The 24424-nt window shown below is 41.5% G+C and overlaps 1 protein-coding gene across 2 annotated transcripts in view; it reads right to left on the reverse strand.

The window, feature by feature from the left end:
• The window catches only part of TBCD (tubulin folding cofactor D), a 487835-nt gene that overhangs the window by 171887 nt on the left and 291524 nt on the right, over positions 1-24424 (reverse strand). For both annotated transcript variants that reach the window (XM_033961208.1, XM_033961209.1), the window contains 4 exons: positions 23781-23854; positions 17923-18040; positions 8166-8226; positions 3021-3043 (listed from right to left, as the gene is read on the reverse strand). In XM_033961208.1, the coding sequence (XP_033817099.1) occupies positions 3021-3043; positions 8166-8226; positions 17923-18040; positions 23781-23854 (276 nt within the window). The remainder of the gene's footprint in view (positions 1-3020; positions 3044-8165; positions 8227-17922; positions 18041-23780; positions 23855-24424) is intronic.

Raw genomic sequence — 24424 nt, forward strand, 5'->3', positions numbered from 1 at the left:
CAGTTTGTATGAATGGGAAGACTGGATAAGCTGTATGTTGTTTGTTTGCTGTTATGTCCTATGTTCCTGGGAAAGCTGGCAGAATAAGTTGGTTGGTAAAAAGGTTTTTTTTATATTACTGCACCTTAATTTTGGTACAATAAATTTTGCCTGCATCTTGTACATTGTCTGCAGTTTTTTTGGTTTTCCTGGTTTGGTGATCTTACTGCAGATTTGGTTGGATTTCCTCTTGTTGCTCTTAGAACAAGTTGCAGTACATTTCTCAGATTTAAGAGCAAATAATACAACTGAGAGGTTGTGAGGATTTGAGGGTGGAAATTAGACAAAGAGTTGACAATGTGGCATAAGATTTAGGCAGTGGTACAAGACAACAATTTGCAATATATGCTAAGTCTATTGGTTAAGCCCTTTTTATCATCTGTGGAAAATATACAGTAAGATTAGTTAAAACCAACAAATGGAACAATACACTCAATTATTCATACATGGATACTATGGGTTAATATAAATAGAGAATGGCACGGGGAAAAATTCTATCCCCGTCACTGCCCCATCCCACCATCCTCTTCATTGCCCTGTCCCCGCCATCCCCTTCACCGCCCCGTACCCGCCGTCCCCGCAGCATCCATATAAGCCTCAGTACTGCAATATTTAGCTTATTCCTTCCTTATAAATCAAAGTTCTGGCTGCTGAACTAGAGAAAGAGATGTTCAGCTGGCAGAGCTTTGTTTATACATTTTTTATAAACACAATTAATATACTACTTTATCCTAAAGCAAAATAAATAAACAGAAAATTTTTTTCTACCTTTGTTGTCTGGTTTCTGCTTCCCTCATCTTCTCATTCAATTCCTTCCATCCACTGTCTGCCATCTCTCTGCGTCTTCCATTTGCTCTGTTACTGTGCCTCTCCCTTCACCCCCCCAATTGGTCTGGCACCCATCTTCTTCCCTCCACTCCCCCCATAGTCTGGAATCTCTGTTTTATTCCCTTCCAGCGTCTTTTCCCCACTCTCTCTTCTCCATTTTCTAGCATCTTCTCCCCACTCTCTCTTCCCCATTTCCCAGCGTCTTTTCCCCACTGTCTCTTCCCATTTCCAAGCGTCTTCTCCCCTCTCTTTCTTCCCCAGTTCCCTTCAGGCTGCTTCAGCGTCTTCTCCTCTCCATCCCCCCCACCCCCAGCACCTTTCACGCGGTCCAGCTGCTCTCTCCTGCCGGCCAGCCATGCATTTCCCTCCCTCCCTTCCCTTCTCTTGTGGCAAAACTGGCGATTTCTATATTACAGCCAGATCCTTGAAGTCGGAAACAGGAAGTTGCGTCAGATGAGACTTTTCCAGCAGGCAACGCGACGCGACTTCAAGGCTCCGGCTGTAATACAGCACATAGCCTTATAGAAATCGCCAGTTTCGCCACAAGAGAAGGTAAGGGAAAGGGAGGAAGTGAGGGAGATGCATGGCCGGCCGGACTGCGGGAGAGAGGGGGCTGTCAGACCGCATGCTCATTCACCGCTCCACGGGGCGGTGAATGGCCTTATCCCCGATCTCATGGTGGCCTTTTTTTTTTGGTCACCGTTTTGGTGGGTTACCTGCAGCTAGCCGCGGGTAATAACCACCGTGTCATTCTCTAAATAGAAACCCAGGAATTGGTCCTACAATTGGTTCAAAATACAGACAAAATTGATCTTATGGATCTGGAAACTTGAACCCATTTTCCCATGTTTATATATTACACAGGCTGCAAGATAAGTTTCAAGATGCCATTTCTGAATTTTAAGGCCATTTGGCCAGGTTATCCTTGTTATCTGGAATCATTAAGAATAAACCTAGTACAGTTCTTTGGTCAGGCACTGAATCATATCCAGAAGTTCTCTTATCATTGGTAGTGAGGGGTACCTCGCTTAGCATTCAAAATCCTGAGGGAGCAGTAAGTAGTTTAGAGGGTGAAGAACTTTTATGCATGAAAGAGGAGCAAGAATTGGCTGTGATAGTATGTGATGATCTTAAGTTGGCTAAAAAAGTTGAAAAGGTGATGGCAAAAGCTAGAAGGATGCTTGGGTGCATAGGGAGAGGAATGTTCAGTAGGAAAAAGGAAGTATTGATGCCCCTGTATAAGACACTGGTGAGACCTCATTTAGAATATCGTGTACAATTCTGGAGACCACACCTTCAAAAAGATATAAACAGGATGGAGTCAATCCAGAGGAAGGCTACTAAAATGGTCAATGGTCATAAGATTTATGAGAGACAGACTTAAAGATCTCAATATATACACTTTGGAGGAAAGGCAAGAGGGGAGATATGCTAGAGACATTTAAATACCTACATGGCATAAATACGCATGAAGTCAGTCTCTTTCAATTGAAAGGAAACTCCAGAGTGAGAGGGCATAGGATGAAGTTAAGAGGTGATAGATTCAGGAGTAACCTGAGGAAATATTTTTTTACAGAAAGGATGGTAGATATATAAACAGTCTCCCAGTAGAGGTGGTAGAGACAAAGAATGTGTCTGAATTCAAGAAAACATGGGAAAGGCACATGGGATCTCTTAGGGAAGAGGAGGAGACAGTAGATGCTACAGGTAGGCAGACTGGATGGGCCATTTGGGCCTTTATCTGCCATCATGTTTCTATATGTATATAACTAGACAAATAATCAAGTCTCATAAATAAGATACATGACTTATCTATGCAAGAAACTTACTTTTATTGTTATTCATTTACAATGTTTTTTAATTCATCTATGCAGTTCAATTTGTATATGTCCTTTCAAATTTCTGCTGTGTCATTTGTATCAAATTTTACTGGTCATAAGTGTTATGCCATATCATCCCTGTCAATGCAACCCAATAATAATGTATTAAAAGAAGCTTCATTGAATACACATAGTTAAAAAAAACTAAGCCTACAAGAGGTTCAACTGCTTAAATTATACCCATGTATTATTTTACTGCGGTGTACCTATAGACAACAAAAACGGAAAAACCAAAATAATTATCTTCTCTGCATTGAAATATTGTATTCTTACCTGTATAACTGTCTAGCAAACAGCTGGAATGCAAGAGAAAAAAATGAGTTTGACAAACAATTCATATTAATGTTTTTCTCTGTTTTGAATTTTTTTTTATAGTTGGATATGTTATTTGGAATGTTTGAGCATTTTAAATTCAACAGTTAATCTCCAAAGGGAAGCACTATTAAGGAAATAGTTCAGCTTTTTTGTTTAAATAGCATAACAAGGAGAGAGAAATAACCTATTTGACAGTGACACCCCCCTGATAAATGTTTACTTACCTAAAATGTAAGAACTCTGTGAAGAATCCTTAGATTAAATTAGATTAGATAGATAGATCTATATACACACATACATAGACCCCCGCCATACAAATTCATATTTCATGCTTCAAAACATATTAAAAATACAGAAAGCTCCTTTAAAGAAAAATACATATTGTCTGTGTGTATGTGCTCATATAGATATATATGTATTAAAGATATAATTGTAGGTATACATACACAATGATGGTCCATTTAAAGATACTATTTATGCTTTAAACATCTCAATCCCTACTCTCTAAAAACATACATTTCAAAATGCATTAGAAATTTGTTTCACTCATATATACAACATATCAGTGTGAAATGACAATTTCTTTTTGAATATGTATATAATTAAAAATAAGAAACCAAAAAGTCTTCATACACTGCTTAATTAACTCAGGTTCCAAATAAACACCATAACAAAATACATAAGGAGGAAAACAAAGCCCACCTGTGGCTAATCATCATAGTTGGACCGATACCAATATTCTAGGATGAAGAATCATCTGTTGCTTTTATATGAAGTTAAAGCAGAAGTCCAAACATGTCAAACACAGAGCTACCAAAATAATTTTGGGATAGCATTGTTTACAGAAACAATTGCAGGGGATGGGGGAGATTTAAAAAAAATTTCCAATGTGTTTGAATAAGGCATTCTAAAGTAGAAACTGTTTAGCCACTACCAACACACTATCTCAATCAGACTCTCTCTCCAGTCATGGGTCAAGCAAACTGATAAGAAAGGTCATTGTCAGGCCTGAGACTCCTTTTAAAGAACTGCAGAGGCATTTTGTTGAAACTAGGGAAAAACAGATTTTTCAGCAATTTCAAGATTTATCCCAAAAAGGGCCTGTATGGGAAAGTGGCAAGAAGAAAGCCAAACCACATGCAATTGGTATTTGATCACCTGCTTTACTCAGAAATCCTACCTACCCTGTATCATTAGTTATTTATAAAGTATGTTCTCATTATTCGTGATAATACGGTTCCCAAAAATGTTCGCAAACCACAAAATCACAAATAGCGAGCCTATGGGAAAATAGAGGTTGGGTTCCAGCAGTACATGTTGTGCCTCAAAATCACAGAAAGTGAACAGTGGATCCTATTGAGAAAATAGGGTTAGGTTCCTGAATGGGAAAGCATGTACAGCAGATACTTGTAATTTACTCTCTGAACACTTGGGGGCCATATCTGGAAGTGAATGCCAGATGCAAAGTGAAAATGAAAGCAAAGAAAGCTGGCTTTTTAAAGTAGGTTCGCAAATATGTGACACAGTGGCGCAAATGGAGAATATTGGTCACAATAGATGCAACCGCTGATATGTGAAATCGTTCATTGGGAACACGTGAATAACAAGAACGGACTGTAAATGCCATGGAGGGGGATAATCAAAAGATATGTCTAAGTCCAATTTAGACACAGGGCGCTAGTCGCCCAAAGCTGGCATAAACATCTCACCAGAACTACCTTATAGGTTATAGTGAGCCCCCAAAACCCACTATATCCACCTGTTTACAACCCCAATAGCCCTTATGGCTGCAGGTGCCACCTATTTGGCAGCACAGTAGGGTTTTTTGGGGGGCTCACATTTTCCATCATGAATGTAGTGGTTAGAGTGGCTTATGGGCCTGGGTCCTCCTCTCTATGGTTCACTAGCCCACTCCCCAGTCCATATAAGACACCTCTGTGCTGCTCTACTAAGCTTTCCTATAGCAGGTGCTGATGTTCCGGAGGCAGGTATGTATGTTTTTATTCTGAACTTTGTGGGGGTATGAGGGGGGTCAGTGAACAAAGGATGAGTGTGTGGAGGTCTTTACTTTGTCCCTGCATGATTATCTGGTCACTTTGGATATATTTTGGACACTTATTCCTGTCTTTACATCGTCTAACTCACAACGTATACGTTTCGTCTAAGCAGTCTAGTCAAACATTCAATTATCGCTGCAGGACGACTAAGTCTAGGTCAGCTCACATCCCGCCCTAATCACTCCTCCAAAAACGCCCCTTTCAGCTCTGGGCACACAGCAGGATTCAGAGGCCTAAAATGTCCCTAGATACGTCCAAAAAGCAGTTTCGATTTATCAGCACTTGGATGACCTGTCTTTTAGATTATCCAAGTACCAACTTAGGCGGGTTTTTGATGTATTCAAGTTTCGATTATGAGCCTCATAATGTGCAAATAAGAGAACATACAAATGAATACCTATGACAGATGCTTGGCTACAGCATGAACTTCAAAATACCAAAATAATTAGTAGAGTTTACAGTACAGTCTACACGAACAAATTCTGAAGTTGCCAAACAGCTTAAACTTTATTACCTGTCTCCAAATTTCTTAGTATATACATGGATACAAGCCTTAAAGGCCACCCATTACAAATTTGAAGAAAATTGCCATTAAAACACCACTTACCGACTTATAATCTTAAGTAAACATCATCACATCATAGAATTTGTACCCCTCCTGTTCAAAGCCAGATACACAACTGTTCAAGAAGTAAGCATAACGAGCTTCTGACTTCACCCATGCAACAAATTCCTTGCTGCCAACAATGCAAAATAAGTGAAATGTGAAGGAAACATCATTTTTAATATCCCTGCTCTTACTTTAAACAACCGTTGGGTGCTCTGTTATTGGCCAATCATACCATTGACGGTGACAGTGTATAACATTTGTCACAGGCTCCCCTACCTAAACGAGGCTCAAAATCACAATTTCAATGTAATCCTGTATCATAAACTATTAAATGTATCCAAACTACGATGCATCACATGATTCTTGCATTCATGTCGGTGTTTTTGCGATCTGAGCAGTCCAAAGTAAAACTGTCTGGCACTAAAAGCAACACAGCAATCTTCCTAACATCATTCCAATGGTACATAATGGTGGTTACACTTCCCCCTCCGAATCTGCGAATTCCATATCTATGGATTCACTTATTCGTGGTTTTAAATCAAAAAAATACATTTTCATTTTTCAGGCTATTTTAAGCTCTGTAAGCCCCCCATTAAGCCTTACCTGGTGGTCTAGTGGGTTTTCGGGGCAGGAGCGATCTTCCCACGCTCCTGCCCCGTGCAGATCTCTCACAGGAAATGGTTCGAGAGACTACGGGAGCTCATGGCAGCCATTTCCTGTGAGCAATCTGCACGGGTCAGGAGCATAGGATGATTGCTCCTGCCCCGAAAACCTGCTAGACCACCAGGTAAGGCTTAATGGGGGGCTTTCAGGGCTTAAAATAGCCAGGGGGAGCGGGGGTTAGGAGCAGAACCATCCCAAATATTATTTGTGTGGGGTTTTTTATATGCGCAGGCCGGCTCTGCTCCAAATCCCCACGAACACGGAGGGGGAAGTGTATATCCTTATGCTGTGGGGATATTTCATAGAAGAAGAGATGGGGAGGCTTGGGAAGACATATAAAGATGGATGCTTCCAATTATATGCAGATCCTGGAGGAAGCCTTGGGAGAATGATCCCAAGCATAAAGTAAAAACAACAATGAAATGACTAAGCAAGAAGAAAGCAAATGAGCTTGAGCGGTCCACTCAAAGTCCAGTCCCAAATCCAACAGAAGACCTGCAAAAAGACTGAGATTGCAGTCCGCAGATTACCCCCAACCAACTTAAAGAACTTCAGCTATTCTGCCAAGAATAGGTACAAACTTCGCCATCCTGCTCTGCTAGTTTGATAGGCACTTGTCTTGAAAGATGCATAGTGGGAAGGGCAGGTACAATCCTAAACAAAGGCATAGAGGAGTTAACCTGCATATCCAGTGCAGAGTAGCAGGTATGACTTTAGCCACTTTGATCAGCACACAAGATGGATCATGCTGGTCTTTATTTCCCATCTGTTACTATGTTGAGTCAATGGGTTTGAAGATTTTCAGCTACCAAGACTTGTTGGTTTCTTACTATTATGTATTTTTTGAATATTTCTATAATTGTATAGAACATTATCATGAAGATCAGTGAAGCAAATTCCTACTTTAATTTAGACTGTGAGCCCATTCGGGACAAAGAATAAAGTCCAAAGTGCCTAATGTATGTAGTTTTGTAAACTGCTTAATACTCATATACAAGCAGTATATCAAATATAAAATACAATATAACATATTTATATATACTATATGTACATATATAGAAAAGGAGATCTAAATAACATATGTTAAAAGCCATCATGCAAGCTAGATGATTAGACAACATCCATAAAAGTGACCTTAAAGCAGAGCTTGATAAATCCCAGGTGTTAGGTCACCAATACACTCAGAAATTTCCCTCTGATACCTGGGATTTACATCTCCTATTGTCAATTTTGGTTACATCTGCTGTCACAGGAACAAAGGCTTCTGCTTCTCTGCACAGAAATTCTTGTGTTGGCCTCCTAAAACTTGAGCTGTGCAGGGAAGAGGAAAGCACTGCTCCAACAGCAACAACCAAGTTGATGATCAGGTTAGTTGGCAAATAAGAAGTCTGGGGAGGTGACACTTGCTGGGTGGTGAAGGTTTGTTGAAGCAAGGTAGAGATATAGGGTGGTTGATTTAAGGAAGAAGAAGGATGGTGAATAAGGGAGGGAGAGTGGGAAAGGAGAGGATATAAGAGAAAGACTGGGTGATAACAGGATGCAGGGGAAAAAGAGACTGGATTGGGAAGGAAGCAATTAGGTGTGCATTTCTGCAAGCATTTCTGCAAATGGCCGTCCATTAAGGGCTTGATTTTTTAAGTTTTCTTTTCACTTAGACATGGAATGGGAAAATGGCTCTTTCCACTGTACACAGTATCTACTGCAAGAAAATTCAAGAGGTATTTAAATAACAATTAGAATAATGTATACAAGGTCACAACAGACAATACCAACCTCCTGATGAATCATTTTAAGACCTTCTAAGGTTTCTTCATTCAAATAATGGGTGATAGGCCTGTCAAATTGAAGAACAATGAAACAGTAAGTAAAATATAGCAGCACAAGTACTCAATTATCGGTTAGCAGTAATGAATGATACAAAATTAAATGTACAGTATATTGGTATAGTAAAGTTAGCAAACTGTACAAGTAGGAACAGAAGTGAATAAGAGCCTTTTGTTTCTGGGCACATAGTAACATAGTAAATGAAGGCAGATAAAGACCCGAATGGTCTATCCAGTCTATCCAACCATACATGTTCCATAAATTAATGATTTAATTTAAATGGCCCTTTTTCTTAGATATTTCTGGGTCAGAAACCCAGAGCTCTGCCAAGTAGAGTGCTTAGGTTCTATCTACCGGAGACTCCGGCAAAGCTCACTCCAGCCCATCTTAACCATCCCAGCCATCAAAGCCCTCCCCAGCCAAGCCCATATTACTAACACAGCTGGCGAGAGAAATGCTACTCCAGCTTAGTGTTTCAATAATGTCACAATAAACAAAACAGGGCATAAAAAGAATCTAATAAACAGTATGAAAATCACTATATTCCAAATAGTGGCATAATATCATCATTTTAAAAAAAAGATTAAACTACAGAATTAATTTCCAGAACTAATGTCAAATACTGACTCAACAACCTCAAGATAATGAACTTCAGATTTAACTGGCACACCCGCACCCTGTAATAATGCAATGGTATGTGGGGTGCAGGGTCAAAATTAGAAACATGACATAGCAACAAAAGTTCAGTTTCTTTTCAAGTTAATTTGCAAGCCATGATCAGCATAAATTATTAAGGTGTAATATCCTCAAGTCGAAGCTGCCTAGGACTTGGATAGCATCTGCTTATGAAAATCTCATGTAAAAAGTGAGCTGATGAAAATATTGACGAGAATGGGTGCCATAATGGATTCCTGGGGTACAGCACACACAAGGGAAGAAATATTAGAAGACTGTTTATTCTAGACAACCTGAATACGTAGCTTCCAAATAAGATCCGAACCACCTAAGAATTGTATTCTTAGCTCCTAGAGATGCTCCAACTGAAGTAGCAGCAAGTCATAAGCTACCAAACTAAAAGGAGGATTATATATTGTTACCTATACAAAAATTTTTCCTATCTGCATTGAGCGGCTTTATTGATGTGGACTTGAAGTAAGTTTTCATTTGAATTCTAAGTTGTTTCTTTGAAACTGTTTTTCATCTTTTTCTTTTGTTATTTATGTAACAAATGTTAACAATTATTTTTTTTTTTTTAAGATCTAAAGAAACAATGTTCAGCATCACAGCTCAAATCCAGGTGCATTCTGATTTTAACCACTAAAGCCACAAGAAAGGTATCACTGCTGTAATCCTTGTAAAAACAAGCTAGATATGAGTGAAAACAAGGCTGCATCTAGAAAAATCAATGAATTCACAGAGATTTTCTAAAGAAATGGTAAATTAAGAGATCAATCAAAGACTAGAGAATGGTGTAGACTGCTCTGCAATAGCAGAAGGAAGTAAGTCCACTTATGCTCAAAAATAAGTGTGTATCTTTAATTCTGGAAGTATGTCCCATCAAAATGTATACAGTCAAGCCTTGGTTTACGAGTAATGCGGTTTGCGAGTATTTTGCAAGACAAGCAAAACACTCAAGCAAACTGTAATTCGCAAACCGAGCATTGACTCGATTTGCGAGCCCCCACCCAAGCCGACCCGATCCCGGGAACCGGCAGTATTGCTCCCCCCGAAGCCACCGGCACTGCTCCCTTCCTTCGTGATCGCCTCCTCCTCCCTCCACTGACCGGCCCTGTCCTTACCCGTGCGCCGCCGGTGTTAGAAAGTGCCTTCCGCCAGTCTGCTGCTGGGCCTTGAGCATCTGCGCATGCTCAAGGCCTTCTAGATTTCACCCTCTCCGAGATTCTCATGAGACTCTCGGTTAGGGTGAGACCGGCGGCAGGCACTTTCTATCACCAGCGGCACACGGGTAAGGACAGGGCCGGTCGGGGGGGGGGGGGAGAAGGCGATAGCAGCGCCTGTGGCCTCGGGGGGAGCATGGGAGTTGGGGTGAGTCCGGCAGGAATGGGCCAGCACCTGAGAGTCCCGGCGGAGGGGGTAGTGGCTTCCGGGGAGGGGGGGGCAGCGTCCGGGAGCAGCGGGGCCAACGGTGCCTATCCAGGCTCGGTGGCTGAAGCAGTTTGATTACAGCCAGCACTCTGGAGCCGGGGCGCACTATCACCACCCGCAGTGAGAGGCAGCGAACAGCAGCAGAGGAGGAGAACTGGAGGAGCCACGTGGATAGGTCTGTTGCAGAGGCAGCGGTGGAGGCGTCGCTAATGGTAATTAAATTTTTGGGTATGTGGAACAAATTGTTCTAGTTTACATTAACTCTTATGGGAAAAGTTGCGTTGATATACGAGTGCTTTGGATTACGAGCGTGCATCTGGAACAAATTATGCTCGTAAACCAAGGTACCACTGTACTAGTCTTCTGCATAGCACCTTTAGGAGACCCAGTATTTCACAGGCAAAAGATAGTAAATTCATTGCAGAGAGACCAAACAAGACATGCTTTTTTTAGAACATATAAGAACATAAGCAATGCCTCCAGTGGGTCAGACCTGAGGTCCATCGTGACCAGCAGTCCGCTCTTGCAGCGGCCCAACAGGTCCAGGACCTGTGCAGTAATCCTTTATCTATACCCCTCTATCCCTTTTTCCAGCAGGAAATTGTCTAATCCTTTCTTGAGCCCCTATTACGCCCTCTGGAAGCGCATTCCAGGTGTCCACCACACGCTGGGTAAAGAAAAACTTCCTAGCATTCGTTTTGAATCTGTCACCTTTCAACTTTTCCTCATTTTCCCACAAATCAGCAAGAATGGCCAGACTGCATCAGCACCGGACACACCAGCCTCCCCCCTCCCCCCGATGTCAATTCTGACGTCGGAGAGGAAGTTCTGCGCCAGCCAATCGCTGCCTGGCTGGCCCAGAACTTCCTCTCCAATGTCAGAATTGACATGGGGGGAAGGCTGCTGGCCTGTACAGCGTCGGGGAACAAGGAGAACTCAGCGGCAACGGTGGCTTGGGAGCCTGTTCCCAACGATGATGGCGGTGGCGGCTTGGGGAGAAGGACAGCCAAAAAGAAAGCCAGGGAGACAGAAAGACAGTCAGAAAGAAAGAAAGGGGGTCAGGGACACAGAAAGAAAGAAAGGGGGCAGGGAGAGAGAGAAAGAAAGCAAGGGGAGAGGGCAGGGAGAGAGGAAGAAAAAGTTTGGGGAGGGAATGCAGTGTGGCAGGGGGCAGGCAGGGAGAAAGGAAGAAAAAGTTGGACAGTCAGAAGAAGAAAGTGAAATCACCAGACAGCAAAGGTAGAAAAATGATTTTATTTTCAATTTAGTGATCAAAATGTGTCCGTTTTGAGAATTTATATTTGCTGTCTATATTTTGCACTAGGCCCCCTTTTATTAAACTGCAGTAGAGGATTTTAGCGCAGGGAGCCTATGAATGTCAAAAGCAGCGTGGGGCATTCAGCACAGCTCCCTGCACTAAAAACTGCTATCACGGTTTAGTAAAAAGGGAGGGGGTATATGTCTATTTTTGTATAGTTGTTACTGAGGTGACGTTGCATATTTTAAAGTCAACTGCCTTGATCTCTTTGAAAAAACCCCCAAATATAAATGATAATTAACATTTTCTCTGCGTAGTGTGCTTTGTGTTTTTTATAATTTTATTGTTGGTAGATCATTTTGACTTGGTCATTTTAAAAGTAGCTCACAAGCCAAAAAAATGTGCGCACCCCTATTGTAGACCGTTTCAAAACAATGTGTGCTTTTTGAACATTAGTTGATGTCAAGGATTTGAAATGTCTGTCAGACATATGAATGTTGCTATGAAGAGGCTGGGATTGGAGAGAGAGAGAGAGATATTGAGGGGCATTTTTTATAAACATCCAAATCTGGTCCTTTTGTGAAATATGCATAAAAATCCAACAGTGAACATGACCATTTTTGAAACTGCAAAATGTCTATCTTGTGTTTTTTTTTCAAAAAGGGAAGATTAGGTTCTTACCTCAATAATCTTCTTTCTAGTATGAAGAGATGCGAGTCTTGACCAGTGATTATTCACCTCTACCTGCAAGTTTTTGCAGAAGGAATCATCTACAGCTTTTCAGCTCCACATCCTTGTGTCAATGGGCAGTGCCCCATGTCATCAGTTTGTACCAAAGCAATCGATCACCCATAAAAGAGGGAAATAACAAGGAGGGCACAGAAACTCCTTGATCAAGCGAGGTCTTTTCTGCTCTGCAACAAAGACAATTAATCTCATGAAACTTAATATAACCAAGGTGGAACCCAAAATATCCACCTACCTGAGTGCAATGAACATTAACATTTGTACAGCTGAAATAGGCCCTCTCAAGGAATTTGCCATAGTGAGCTATTGCATCACTTATTATACTTGATTGACAGTCAGAAAACAATGATCTTCATATTCTCTTGGCTGTTCCAAGACAAGCTTTTGGAGACACATATACATGCCAAAGATAGGAAGCAGGCTTAATTTACATTTGACAGGGTGAGTATCAAGAATTGCTTCTCTTTATACTGGAAGATGTAAGAACCTAATCTTCCCTTCCAGTGCAAAAGATACATGGGTCTCGACCAGTGGGACATACCAAAGCTGTCCCCATGGGTCTAGGATAGAGCAGATGTGACTGCTGCTAGCACTGAGGACCCAAATGCTGTATCTATTTGAGCTGCCATGTCCACTTTGCAAAACTTTGTGAAAGTATAGAGAGTAGACCATGCAGCTGCTCTACAAATCTATTTGGGTGGAACCACCCATGATTCTGCCCAAGAAGAAGCCACACTTCTGGTGGAATGCGTCTTCAAGGAGATTGGGGGCTGCTAACCAATGTATATAGATGAAAATAGCCATATGGATCCATCTGAAAATGGAAGCTTTAGAAGCTGGCTTTCCCAGCATGCCAGGACTAGTGAGAAAAAAAAGATGATTTGAAAGACGAAAATCATTCGTCACTTCGAGATAATGGAGAAGAACTCTCCTCATGTCCAGTATCACCAAAATGTTGTTCTTTTTCTTTACACCTGTAGCCTGGAATGCAGGCAGGCAGACTTCCTGATTAAGGTGGAATGCCGACATTACCTTTGGTAGAAAGGAAGGCACTGTGCTTAAAGACTCCATAAATATGGAGTCTCCATAAATATGGTTTTTGGAGGATAGGAACCCTATAGGAAGCCCGAGAGACCCTCAGAAATTCTGTTTTTGGAATACCCTGAAGTTAGACCTGCCTGGTGCTGTGCCTGCATCAGTTCACACTGCAGATGGATATCGAAGATTTCTGCCTCAGACAAGCTAGGCTATCATCCAGAAGCTTGTCTCTTCTGGATGCCTTTTAGATAGGCTCTGAGAGCCTGAAACCCTCGACTCCCACTAGCTCCTCATGTGTCTTTGGGAGGGGGGGGGAATGCAGCTAGCATGCTCTACAGTCCTCTGGACCAACACAGGTCCACTCAGCCTGAACTCAAGCACCTGATAATCAAGGGCAAGCCAAGCTTCCAAGCTACAGTAAATGTTGTGAAAGGATTGCTCCCCAAGCTATAGTCCTCTGAACCAGAGACACTATCTTATCCCAGGCAGAGCTGTCCCAGAAATCCTGGGAACCTCTGGAGCATCATGAAGCCTCAAACTTTAGATTAAAAACCCAGAAAATAATAAATGAAATGCAGAGAAATTCACCTGAAGGAGAAACTGAGGAGATGAGGTGCTTCCCATCGACACAAGCAGGCAGAGCTGAAAAGCTGTAGATGTATCGTACTCACAGGTAGAGATGAATAACCACATCTCTTTTGCACTGGAATGACCATTTTTCAGATGTATATCTATCTCTTTTTTTTAAACACATCCAAAAGAAAAATGCACAAAACAAGCCATTGAGATGTTAGGGGGGGGGGCAGCATTTTTAGCAGACTGGCCATACAGACATCCCAGCAGAGAAGTAGGACACATCATTTATGTGCCCCCCAGCAGAGCAGTAGGACACATAAAAGGTCCTAGGTACATATCTCAACTAATAAATCAAGTTTTAATTATTTTTTTTTTACAGTAACATAAGAAAGGTGTCAGAACAATAGTTTGATATTCAAGATAATCTTATGACAGTGTACTGAAATATATCTCTCCCATTTCATGCAAAAATTGTACATGCTTTCAATGATCATATCTTAGCTAAGTGATGCACTCCCTAGTGAGATCAGGGGATGAGACTGGTCTGTATTAGGAATCTGAATTTTTATCTAAATTATTTATATTATGTTGCAAAACGATTTGGATCTCCTTGTTAGAGAGAGGGATGAAGGCAGTACAAAAATATATATGTAATGTCAATTAAATCTGGGAAACAAGATGAACCTTATGTAGCCCTTTCTATTATCATATTCTATATGATATATTAATAAACTAAACCTTCATAAACAACTTCAGGGATTCATATGGCGGCGGGACAAATGAGGTTATTAAATTTGCGAATGACACTAAACTATACAGCAGGGTCAAAACCATGGAGGACTGCGAAGACCTCCAAAAAGATCTGACAATGCTGGAAGAGTGGGCCAAAAAGTGGCAAATGAGCTTCAACATAGGGAAATGCAAGGTCATGCATGTTGGGAAGAAGAACCCGATGTTCACTTACAAGATGGGGGGATCACCGCTAGGGGTGAGCAACCTTGAAAGAGACCTGGGAGTGATGGTGGACACAACATTGAAGGCGTCGACGCAGTGCGCCACAGCCTCAAGGAAAGCGAACAGAATGTTGGGTATCATTAAGAAAGGTATCACGACCAGGACGAAGGAAGTCATCCTGCCACTATATTGTGCAATGGTGCGCCCACACCTGGAGTACTGTGTCCAGTACTGGTCGCCGTACCTCAAGAAGGACATGGCAGTACTTGAGAGAGTCCAGAGAAGAGCAACTAAGCTAATAAAGGGTATGGGGGACCTCTCATATACTGACAGACTGAAAAAGCTGGGGCTTTTCTCGCTGGAAAAGCGACGACTTAGAGGAGACATGATAGAAACCTTCAAGATCATGAAGGGCATAGAAAAAGTGGACAGGGACAGATTTTTCAAACTATGGGGAACCACAAGTACAAGGAGGCACTCAGAGAAATTGAGAGGGGAAAGGTTTAAAACAAATGCCAGGAAGTTCTTTTTCACCCAGAGGGTGGTAGATACATGGAACGCGCTACCGGAGGATGTGATAAGCAGAAGCATGCTACAGGGCTTCAAGGAAGGTCTGGACAGGTACCTGGAGGACAAAGGGATTGAGGGGTACAGATAAGAGTAGAGGTAAGGTTATAGGGATAGGATTAGAGGTAATTTGTAAAATTAGTCAAAGACCACTGTTCAGGCAGTGGGCCTGATGGGCCGCCGCGGGACCGGACCGCTGGGCGAAATGGACCTCTGGTCTGCCTCAGCGGAGGCAACTTCTTATGTTTTTCTTATATGGTATCACTAACTATTTTTCTCAAAATAACATGCAGAAGAGAGCCACATATAATCACACAAACTAGACAACAAAAAGCACCAAGAGCCATCCAAATTAGGGACAATCAGGTAAAATTTATTGCTGGTCCCAGCAATAAAATTTATCTGATTGAGTCCAGCAATACATTTCATTTGACCTGGATAGTCCTCGGCACTTTTTGTCATTCTTCCTTAAATAAACATTTCTAGTTTTCCTGGTGGCCAAAAGAGTAAGACCCATTTTACTTTTATAGCCCAATTAAAATATGATTCGTATATACAAAATGGAGACCTCTTACTTCAGCAGTTAAAATATAAAATTACACATACCGTATATATACGAATATAAACCGAGGTAACTTCCCCCCCCCCCCAAAAAAAAAAAAAAAAAAAAAAAAAGGTTGACTCGAATATAAACCGAGGTTAGAAATTTGGGAATGTGAGTGGTGTTTGTCAGGGATCATGCCATAAGTAATCACTAATTTTGGGGGGCTGTTTCAAGTCCATAAAAGCTGAAGGAGAGCTGACAAATTTTCCCATTTGGGGGCCACAACACTAACCAAAGTTTCTATCCCCACCAGAACACCTGGCCTCAGTCACATATGCAGAAAACAGGGGGGCGGGGGAAACTTTTTCAAATACAAACCCACAAACGAAACGGTAATATGCCAGATTCTGCATACAGTACACCACAAAAGAAATAGAAAGAAATGCATTTCTTTCTGAAAAGTCCACAATATAAAAACAGATGTAAATTTTCAAAATAGACATATTTCAATCACTAAATTGAAAATTAAAAACATTTTTCCTACCTTTGTTATCCGGTGATTTTATTTTTCTGATTATCTTGTTCCATCTGTTTCCAAAGCCAACTTATGAGTTTGCTCTTTCTTTCCTCTCCTTCCTTTTTGCACTACAATCTTCTTTACCATCAATTTTCATATTCAGTTTTCTTCCATTTTTCTGCCTCCATCTCAAATCTATCTTTCCAACTCTTCCCCTTCCTTCTGTCCATGTGCACCATCTTTTCCCTCCTCTTCCACTTCCTTCCACCCATGTGCCCCATCTCTTCCCTTTCCTTCTATCCATGAGCCATCATTTCCTTTCTCTCCCCTCCATTCATGTGCCACCATTTCCTTCCTCTCCCCTCCATCCAGGTACTTCAGCTCCTCTTCTCTCTGCCCCTCCCATTCAGCATCTCTCCCTTCTTCCTCCCTCCCTTCCCTCTTCCCCAGTTCCACCAAATGTTCTCCCCACACCACAAAAAGGTAACCAGTGCAGAAGAGATTCTCTTGTACTGTCCGCCACCTCCTCTGCACCATTCCTTTGCTTGTGGTCTGCTCAAGCGGAAACAGAAGTTGCTTCAGATGTGGGTAGACCATGGCAAAAGAAAAGTACAGAGGAGGCCACCAGCAGTGCTGGAGAATCAAAGAACAGTGGCTTAAGCACTCCTAACCTCCACTACCCACACCCTTCTGCCCTAGAACAATATCGCACTTACAGTCCAAATGCTCTGGAAGCTAATGTCAACACTCTGTGCTGGGTTGAAGGACCCTGAGCATCTGTGCATGCTCAAGGTTTGCTAGACTCCCTTCGAGGAACCTGAAGAGGGCGGGAGCTAGCAGTCCTCAAGTATGCACAGACACTCAAGGCCCTTCAGTCCAGAACAGAGCGCTGGTGTCGGATTCCAGAGCATCAGGACTGTAAGTGCGATGTTGGTCTGGGGCAGAGGTTAGTGGAATATAGGTATGCTGGTCATCGAGGGGGGGAGAGAAGAGAGATAGCAATGTCAGTTATCAGGGGGAGGATATAATTATGTCAGTCATTGGGAGGGGGAGGAGACAGCTATGCCAGTCATCGGGGGAATAGTAATGCTTGTCATGGGGGGGGAAGATAGCAGTGCTTGTCATTGGAGGGGGGTGGAAAATAGTAGTGTTTGTCATTAGGTGGGGAGGAAAGGAAAAAAGCACCATCATCAAAAGTAGGCTCGAATATAAACCGAGATACCCATTTTTAGACCATTTTTTGGCCCAAAAACCTTGGTTTATATTCAAGTATTAGACCTGCAGAATAAGGCATATGTAAATCCGTACATTTAAAAATAATTTAATTACAGAGGGGAATTATGGAAGAATATACATGCAAAGACAGCTATTTTTCATATGAACATGCTAATCCTTATACCTATTATTCTCTGTTGCTAGTTTGGAAAGTGCATGAGTGATCTCAGCACAGGCAAGAATTGCCCCATGGCGAGTATGTAGATCTGTTCCCATCGCTAAAGGTAACAATCTTGGCAAAACTGCAAAAGATTTACAAGGAAAACACACAATTATATGGTCTCAGGCTATTGCATTCAGGTAAACACCGCTGTAAGAGAATGACTTCATAGTAAATAATCCTTTTTCAAACTAAACCTTAAATAGGCTAGAGGTAAAGGCCACTGTACAAAATAGACTTTCAAATCTTCACTGCATGATTAACAATATATATTCTTTTTACATTCAGTTCAACAAAACAGAGCCCAGTGCTCAGGGCATGTCTGTTCCTGTACTGATCTCCTCAATTGTCTACGAGTGTCAACTAATTGTTAAGAGATCTGCTCAGGAAGAAAGGGATTTCCAAGCTGTTTATTCTAATGCTATATTGTAAGAAGGGAGTATGCAAATACATTTTTACTCAGCAATTTAAGCACATTCTATAGAAGAGTAATAAAGAAGTCAAAGAAAGGTAATCTAAAAGGTAGTTTTAGAGATACCATATGTACTCAAATATAAACCAATCAAAATATAAACCGAGGTAACCTTTTTCCCCTAAAAAAGGAAGTAAAAAAGGTTGACTCAAATATAAACTAACTGGTGTTTTAGCCCGTTACATTAATGGGTGCTAGAATAGATTAGTCTGATCCAGTATGGCTATTCTTCTTATGTCTTACTCTCATATTCAGGCTTTCATTCCCCTTTTACCTTCCCTATTTCCTCCTTTTTTCATCAACTTAAAAATCTGTCCCTTTCTCTGTCCTTCACCTCCATAGAACTCCCTCTCCATTCCCCCTTTCCCCATCAACCTTTGCTTCTGCATCTTCACTTATTCTTTCAGCTCCTATCTTCAGTCCTTTTCTCTCACATGTCCCCTTTTGTAGCGCCCTTCTCCCACCTCCAGCTTCCTTCTCTCACACATTCCCTTTTTATAGCCCCCAACCCTAACCCCCTTCTCATACCAGTCTCCTTATCACACCCGTCTTCCTTTTCAGCCCCCAAATCCAGACCTAGACCCTTTCTCTCACAACTCACCCAAGCTCCAGCCCTATTCGCCGAACTGTCTTCTTTTAACAGCCTCCTATACCAGGTCTCTTTTCCCAAGAACCCCCCTTTAAAGCCTCCTTCCCTCACATGTCCCCTTTTTCAGCCCCAGCTCCAAACCCCTTTTTAGCCCCCCCCCCCACTTCTCCCATCTTTTCCCTTTTATCCTCCAGCCTCAGTCCCCTTTTCTCACACATATCCCCTTTTCTGCCCCCAGCCCCCTTCTCTTACACATCCCCATTGTCAGCTCCCAGCAGCTTTGGCAAGTGGCACTGCTTCCCCCTTCGTCACCTCAAAGCTTATAAAGAGTTAATTTTAGCCACATATGCTTCCTCGTCGGCTATGGTGGTTACTTTATCTATTTTTCCCTTATTTACTTTATTTTCTATTTTCTTATTTTCAGAAGTTCTTATTATATATAAGACTTGTACATATCTTTATCTTTTAACCGGAAGCACCCCTTTCCCCCTCCACGGCAGCGGTTGTTTTTACTTTTCCTTTTGGTCTTGAGCGGGGTTTCCTCGGCAGATGGAGAGAAAGAGGGCTGGGGGGGGAGTCGCCGCCGTGGTGGTTGCCATTGGCTCCGGGCTTGCAGCGTCGCCGAGGGAGGGCAATGGGGAAACCGCCACAGGCTCCTTGAAGTAGGGGAGAGTTCTATTGTATTGCGCATGCGGAGGCACGGAGTTTCAATCCTAGTGCTTATGCGCACTAAGGGTTTTATTATAGCTGATGGTTTATATTCAAGTACCGGTACTGGGGCAGAAGTAAACCCCCTCGCTTTCCTGGTGTCCTATCTGCTGCCTCTGCAGTCAAACAACCAGCCAGTCTGTCCCCTTCCCAACCCCACTGTGGGCATCCAGTATTGGTGATTCAGTGGTTTATCCAAACAGCCAGTCCACCCCCCTCCCGGACTCACAACCACCAAGGGGACCAGAAGGGAAAGGGAGGGGGCAGGCTGGTTAACTAGTTGCACAAGCTAAGTTGCCGTGAGCGAAGGAGGGTGGGAGGAATTGATGACACCTCCAGCTCCCCGCACCACCAGGTCAGTACTGGAGGCCCGCGGGTGGGTGTAAGATGAGGGTTGGCTCGAATATAAACTGAGATCACTATTTTTGAGCCTTTTTTTGGCCCCAAAATCTCAGTTTATATTTGAGTATATACAGTATATTTTTGGTTTAGTGGGTACAAATCATATTGCTAGGGACCACTCTGTCCTGATTAAATTGTAAAATCTATGCAGAATGGACCGTCTCATATGCATCTATTCTGTACAACACCGAGAATGTCTAGAAATAAGTAGCTATGGTAGGGTTCCTTAAGGGCCTTGGAAAGAACATGTAAACCAGGGGTGTCCAACCTTTTAGCTTCCCTGGGCCGCATTACCTGAAAAAAAAGTTTCTGGGACCGCACAAACACTGCAGCAAGAGAGAGGAGGGAGCCGGCAAGATGGTAAACACCTGGAGGCAGCGGAGGAAAACACTGCATCGCCCTCGACCGGGGCCACACAAAATACTTCACGGGGCCGCATGCAGCCCTCGGGCCGAAGGTTGGACACTCCTGATGTAAACTGTAGAAGCAGACTCAAAAAATACAGTACTTAGAACTATATAAACTGATCACATTTCATCCCTAAGGTTATAAAATGTATCCAATATATTTTGATACAAAGATTCCTATGGAGATATCACATTTCTCATACATTTTAAATATCTTTAAGTTTATATAATTAATGCAAATAATTTCTAAATACAAATTATTAAAGTTCAGACCATCTATTCACTTGATATTACTAAATATGGCTAACGCTCGTGATGCTGTGCTTACATTAGTTTTATAAAACTAAGGGGTCCTTTTACTAAGGCACGCTGTTTTAGCGCGCACTAAACGCTTACACGTGCGAATGCATCCATTATATCCTATGGACGCATTAACGCACGTTAGCATTTAGCGCATGCTAATTTTTAGCGTGCGCTAAATCGGTTAGCACACCTTAGTAAAAGGACTACTAAGGGGTTTATCTACTAAGGTACACTAATGAATTTAGGGCACGTTAAAAATGAGCACACATTAAATGCCCTGTAGCCCATTCTATTCCTATGGCCTACAGGGCATTTAAAGCATGCTAATTTTTAACACGCACTAAATTAATTCCCACACCTTAGTAGACAGATTCTTAAGTATTAAAATTGTATTATTCATATTTCTCTTGAAAAGGTCTTTAGCCAAGCTATAAACCATGAGGGTCAATTTTCAAACAACTCTGCATATGTGTACACGTTTTCAGCATCTAAATTTTTGTCAAATTAAGCATCTTATATTTTTGGCTGTAATTTTTCTAAGTTTAGGATAATAGCTCATTTTTACATTTAGGATTCTACTTAGGTGCTCAGAGCTAAAAAATATTTCTTTCTGTAATGCAACTCCTGTTGGCTTACCACTTTTTAGAAACCTAAACATAAGGAGGTGTTTAGTATCACTACTTAGTCTACTCCCCTTACACACTTTCTACCAAGTTATTATTTTTCAAACACTCTACTGAAATTAACTCATATGAAATGTATATTTTTCATGCTATATCCTAAACAAAACTGGAGCTAGATTCTATAAATGGCACCTAACTCAGTAGGCGCCTAGAAATGCAGCATCTACCACATTTCAATCAAAGTTAGGTTCCGTTTGTAGAATCGTGCCTAGCAATGCCTCAATTGACATGCTTGGGTAGGCGTGTATACCTTAGGAACCAGTATATTAAGCCAGGGTTTTCTTGGTCTAAAATACCATAAGAACATAAGAATTGCCACTGCTGGGTCAGACCAGTGGTCCATCGCGCTCAGCAGTCCGCTCACATGGTGGCCCCCAGGTCAAAGACCAGTGCTCTAAATGAGTCCAGCCTCACCTGCGTACATTCCAGTTTAGCAGGAACTTGTCCAACTTTGTGTTGAATCCCTGGAGGATGTTTTCCACTATAACAGACTCCGGAAGAGCGTTCCAGTTTTCTACCACTCTCTGGGTGAAGAAGAACTTCCTTACGTTTGTACGGAATCTATCCCCTTTCAACTTCAGAGAGTGCCCTCTCGTTCTCCCTACCTTGGAGAGGGTGAACAATCTGTCTTTATCTACTGCTACTCAAGTGGAGAAAGCTTCATCTAAAGCCAGACAAATCATAGGTTGCATACGCAGGAGTTTCGTTAGCCGTAAGCCCGAAGTCATAATGCCATTATATAGGTCCATGGTGAGACCCCATCTGGAATACTGTGTGCAATTCTGGAGACCACATTACCGCAAAGATGTGCTGAGACTTGAATCGGTCCAGCGAATGGCCACACGGATGGTCACAGGGCTCAGGGATCTCCCATATGAGGAACGGCTGAATAAATTGCAGCTCTACTCCCTAGAGGAACGCAGGGAGAGGGGGGGACATGATCGAAACATTCAAATACCTCACGCGCCGTATCGAGGTGGGGGAGGATATCTTCTTCTTCAAGGAACCCACGTCAACACGAGGGCATCCATGGAAAATCAGGGGAGGGACATTGCATGGCGACACCAGGAAATACTTCTTCACCGAGAGGGTGGTGGATCGATGGAATGGTCTTCCGATACAGGTGATTGAGGCCAGCAGTGTGCCTGATTTTAAAGCTAAATGGGACCGAAAGGTGGGGTCTCTTCGCAAAGGGAGGTAGGGGAGGGTCATTGGTGTGGGCAGACTTGATGGGCCTTGGCCCTTATCTGCCGTCACTTTCTATGTTTCTATGTCTATGTTACTAAGTCTATTCCCTTCAGTATTTTGAATGTTTCGATCATGTCCCCTCTCAGTCTCCTCTTTTCAAGGGAGAAGAGGCCCTAACTCAATCCACGTCCAAACTCCACCCCAAATATGTCCTTAACCATGCCTTCTTGCCAGTAAGCATCTTGATGTAGACACCTAAACCAAAATGGTAGGCAAATTAATATTTTTAAAATCTTTTTTAATTTGTTTTTTTAATGGCACTTTCACTTATCAGCGCCAATTATAAAAATTAAATTAGGTGCCTAGATTGACTAGGCACACCGATCTTGGCACCTAAACTATAGGAGTCTTTTATAGAATCATGGCCTTGGTGCCTTCCTTGTTGATACTATAAAAGGTTAGAAGGAAACCGGTGTGCCACACCATGAAAATGTAATGTAATGTAATGTAATTTATTTCTTATATACCGCTACATCCGTTAGGTTCTAAGCGGTTTACAGAAAATATACATTAAGATTAGAAATAAGAAAGGTACTTGAAAATCACCTTGAATTATGAAAAATATGCTATAGTTATAAACTAGATCAGGTGTTCTCAACCTAGTCCTTGGGACACACCCAGCCAGTCAGGTTTTCAGGATATCTCACTATACATGAGATAAATTCTGCAAGCACCACCCCCATTGTATGCAAATCTAGCTCATGCGTATTCATGATCTTAGATATTTCCCCTACTGAGAGTATAAAGTTCTTTAGCTAGCAGTTTGTCCTAACCTTATGGCACTGATAAATGCTTTCTAACCATGAGAGGACAAGAACCCTCCTTTGAGCATGAAGTTTTGACTTAAGACAGGTTTTTCTGCTGCCAGTAGTCAGATTTGAGATCTGTTATTCCATCCTTTTTAGATATCCCTCCAGTCTAAATATATTTATTGGATTTTATTTTTTGAATGATTTGACAGACGTTTATACAATCCAGTTTTTATTTAGTTCTATTACAGCTAAACTTACCATTATATATCATGTATTCAGGAGCTTGTGGAGTGAGATTATGTAACGCTTTGCTTGATAAAACACGAATCACACTGGAAGAAATTAAAAAGATTCTCAGTGTAAGTAACTGTTTACAACTACTTGCAAATCGGAGCACACCAACATGAATGGGTGAAAAATAAAGGAAATAATACGGAAAGCAAAGAAATGCCTATTAATATGTTAAAGGTCACATAGTAAATTACATTATAGAATATGAAATAAAAATAAATGTTGGAACTTCTAGGGGAATCTTTCTTTGGTTTCTCTGAATGTAATTTGGAATGTAAATTTCAAAAGATTCAATAAAAAAGGTCAAAAACAGATTTTAAAATGGCTTCACAAAAATACAATGTTATAGCAGTGGTCACAAAATGTGAGGTGACAGAAATAAAATGTAGTATACAGTATATAGGAAATAAGTAATAATTATATTAATACACCATCTGAAAACATAACTCAGATTTAAGCTATGGTTAAAACATTCTAATCCTTTCATACTACCCTGATCTAAACTATCTACTTAAATGTAATTATATAATAATAATGTTTACCCTCAAATACATGCATTATCAATTCTTTTTTAATTCTAAGCCTTATAAGGTCATTGGGAGCTAGAACAA

This window comes from Geotrypetes seraphini, chromosome 10 (assembly GCF_902459505.1).
Source record: "Geotrypetes seraphini chromosome 10, aGeoSer1.1, whole genome shotgun sequence".
Taxonomy (NCBI): Eukaryota; Metazoa; Chordata; class Amphibia; order Gymnophiona; family Dermophiidae; genus Geotrypetes; species Geotrypetes seraphini.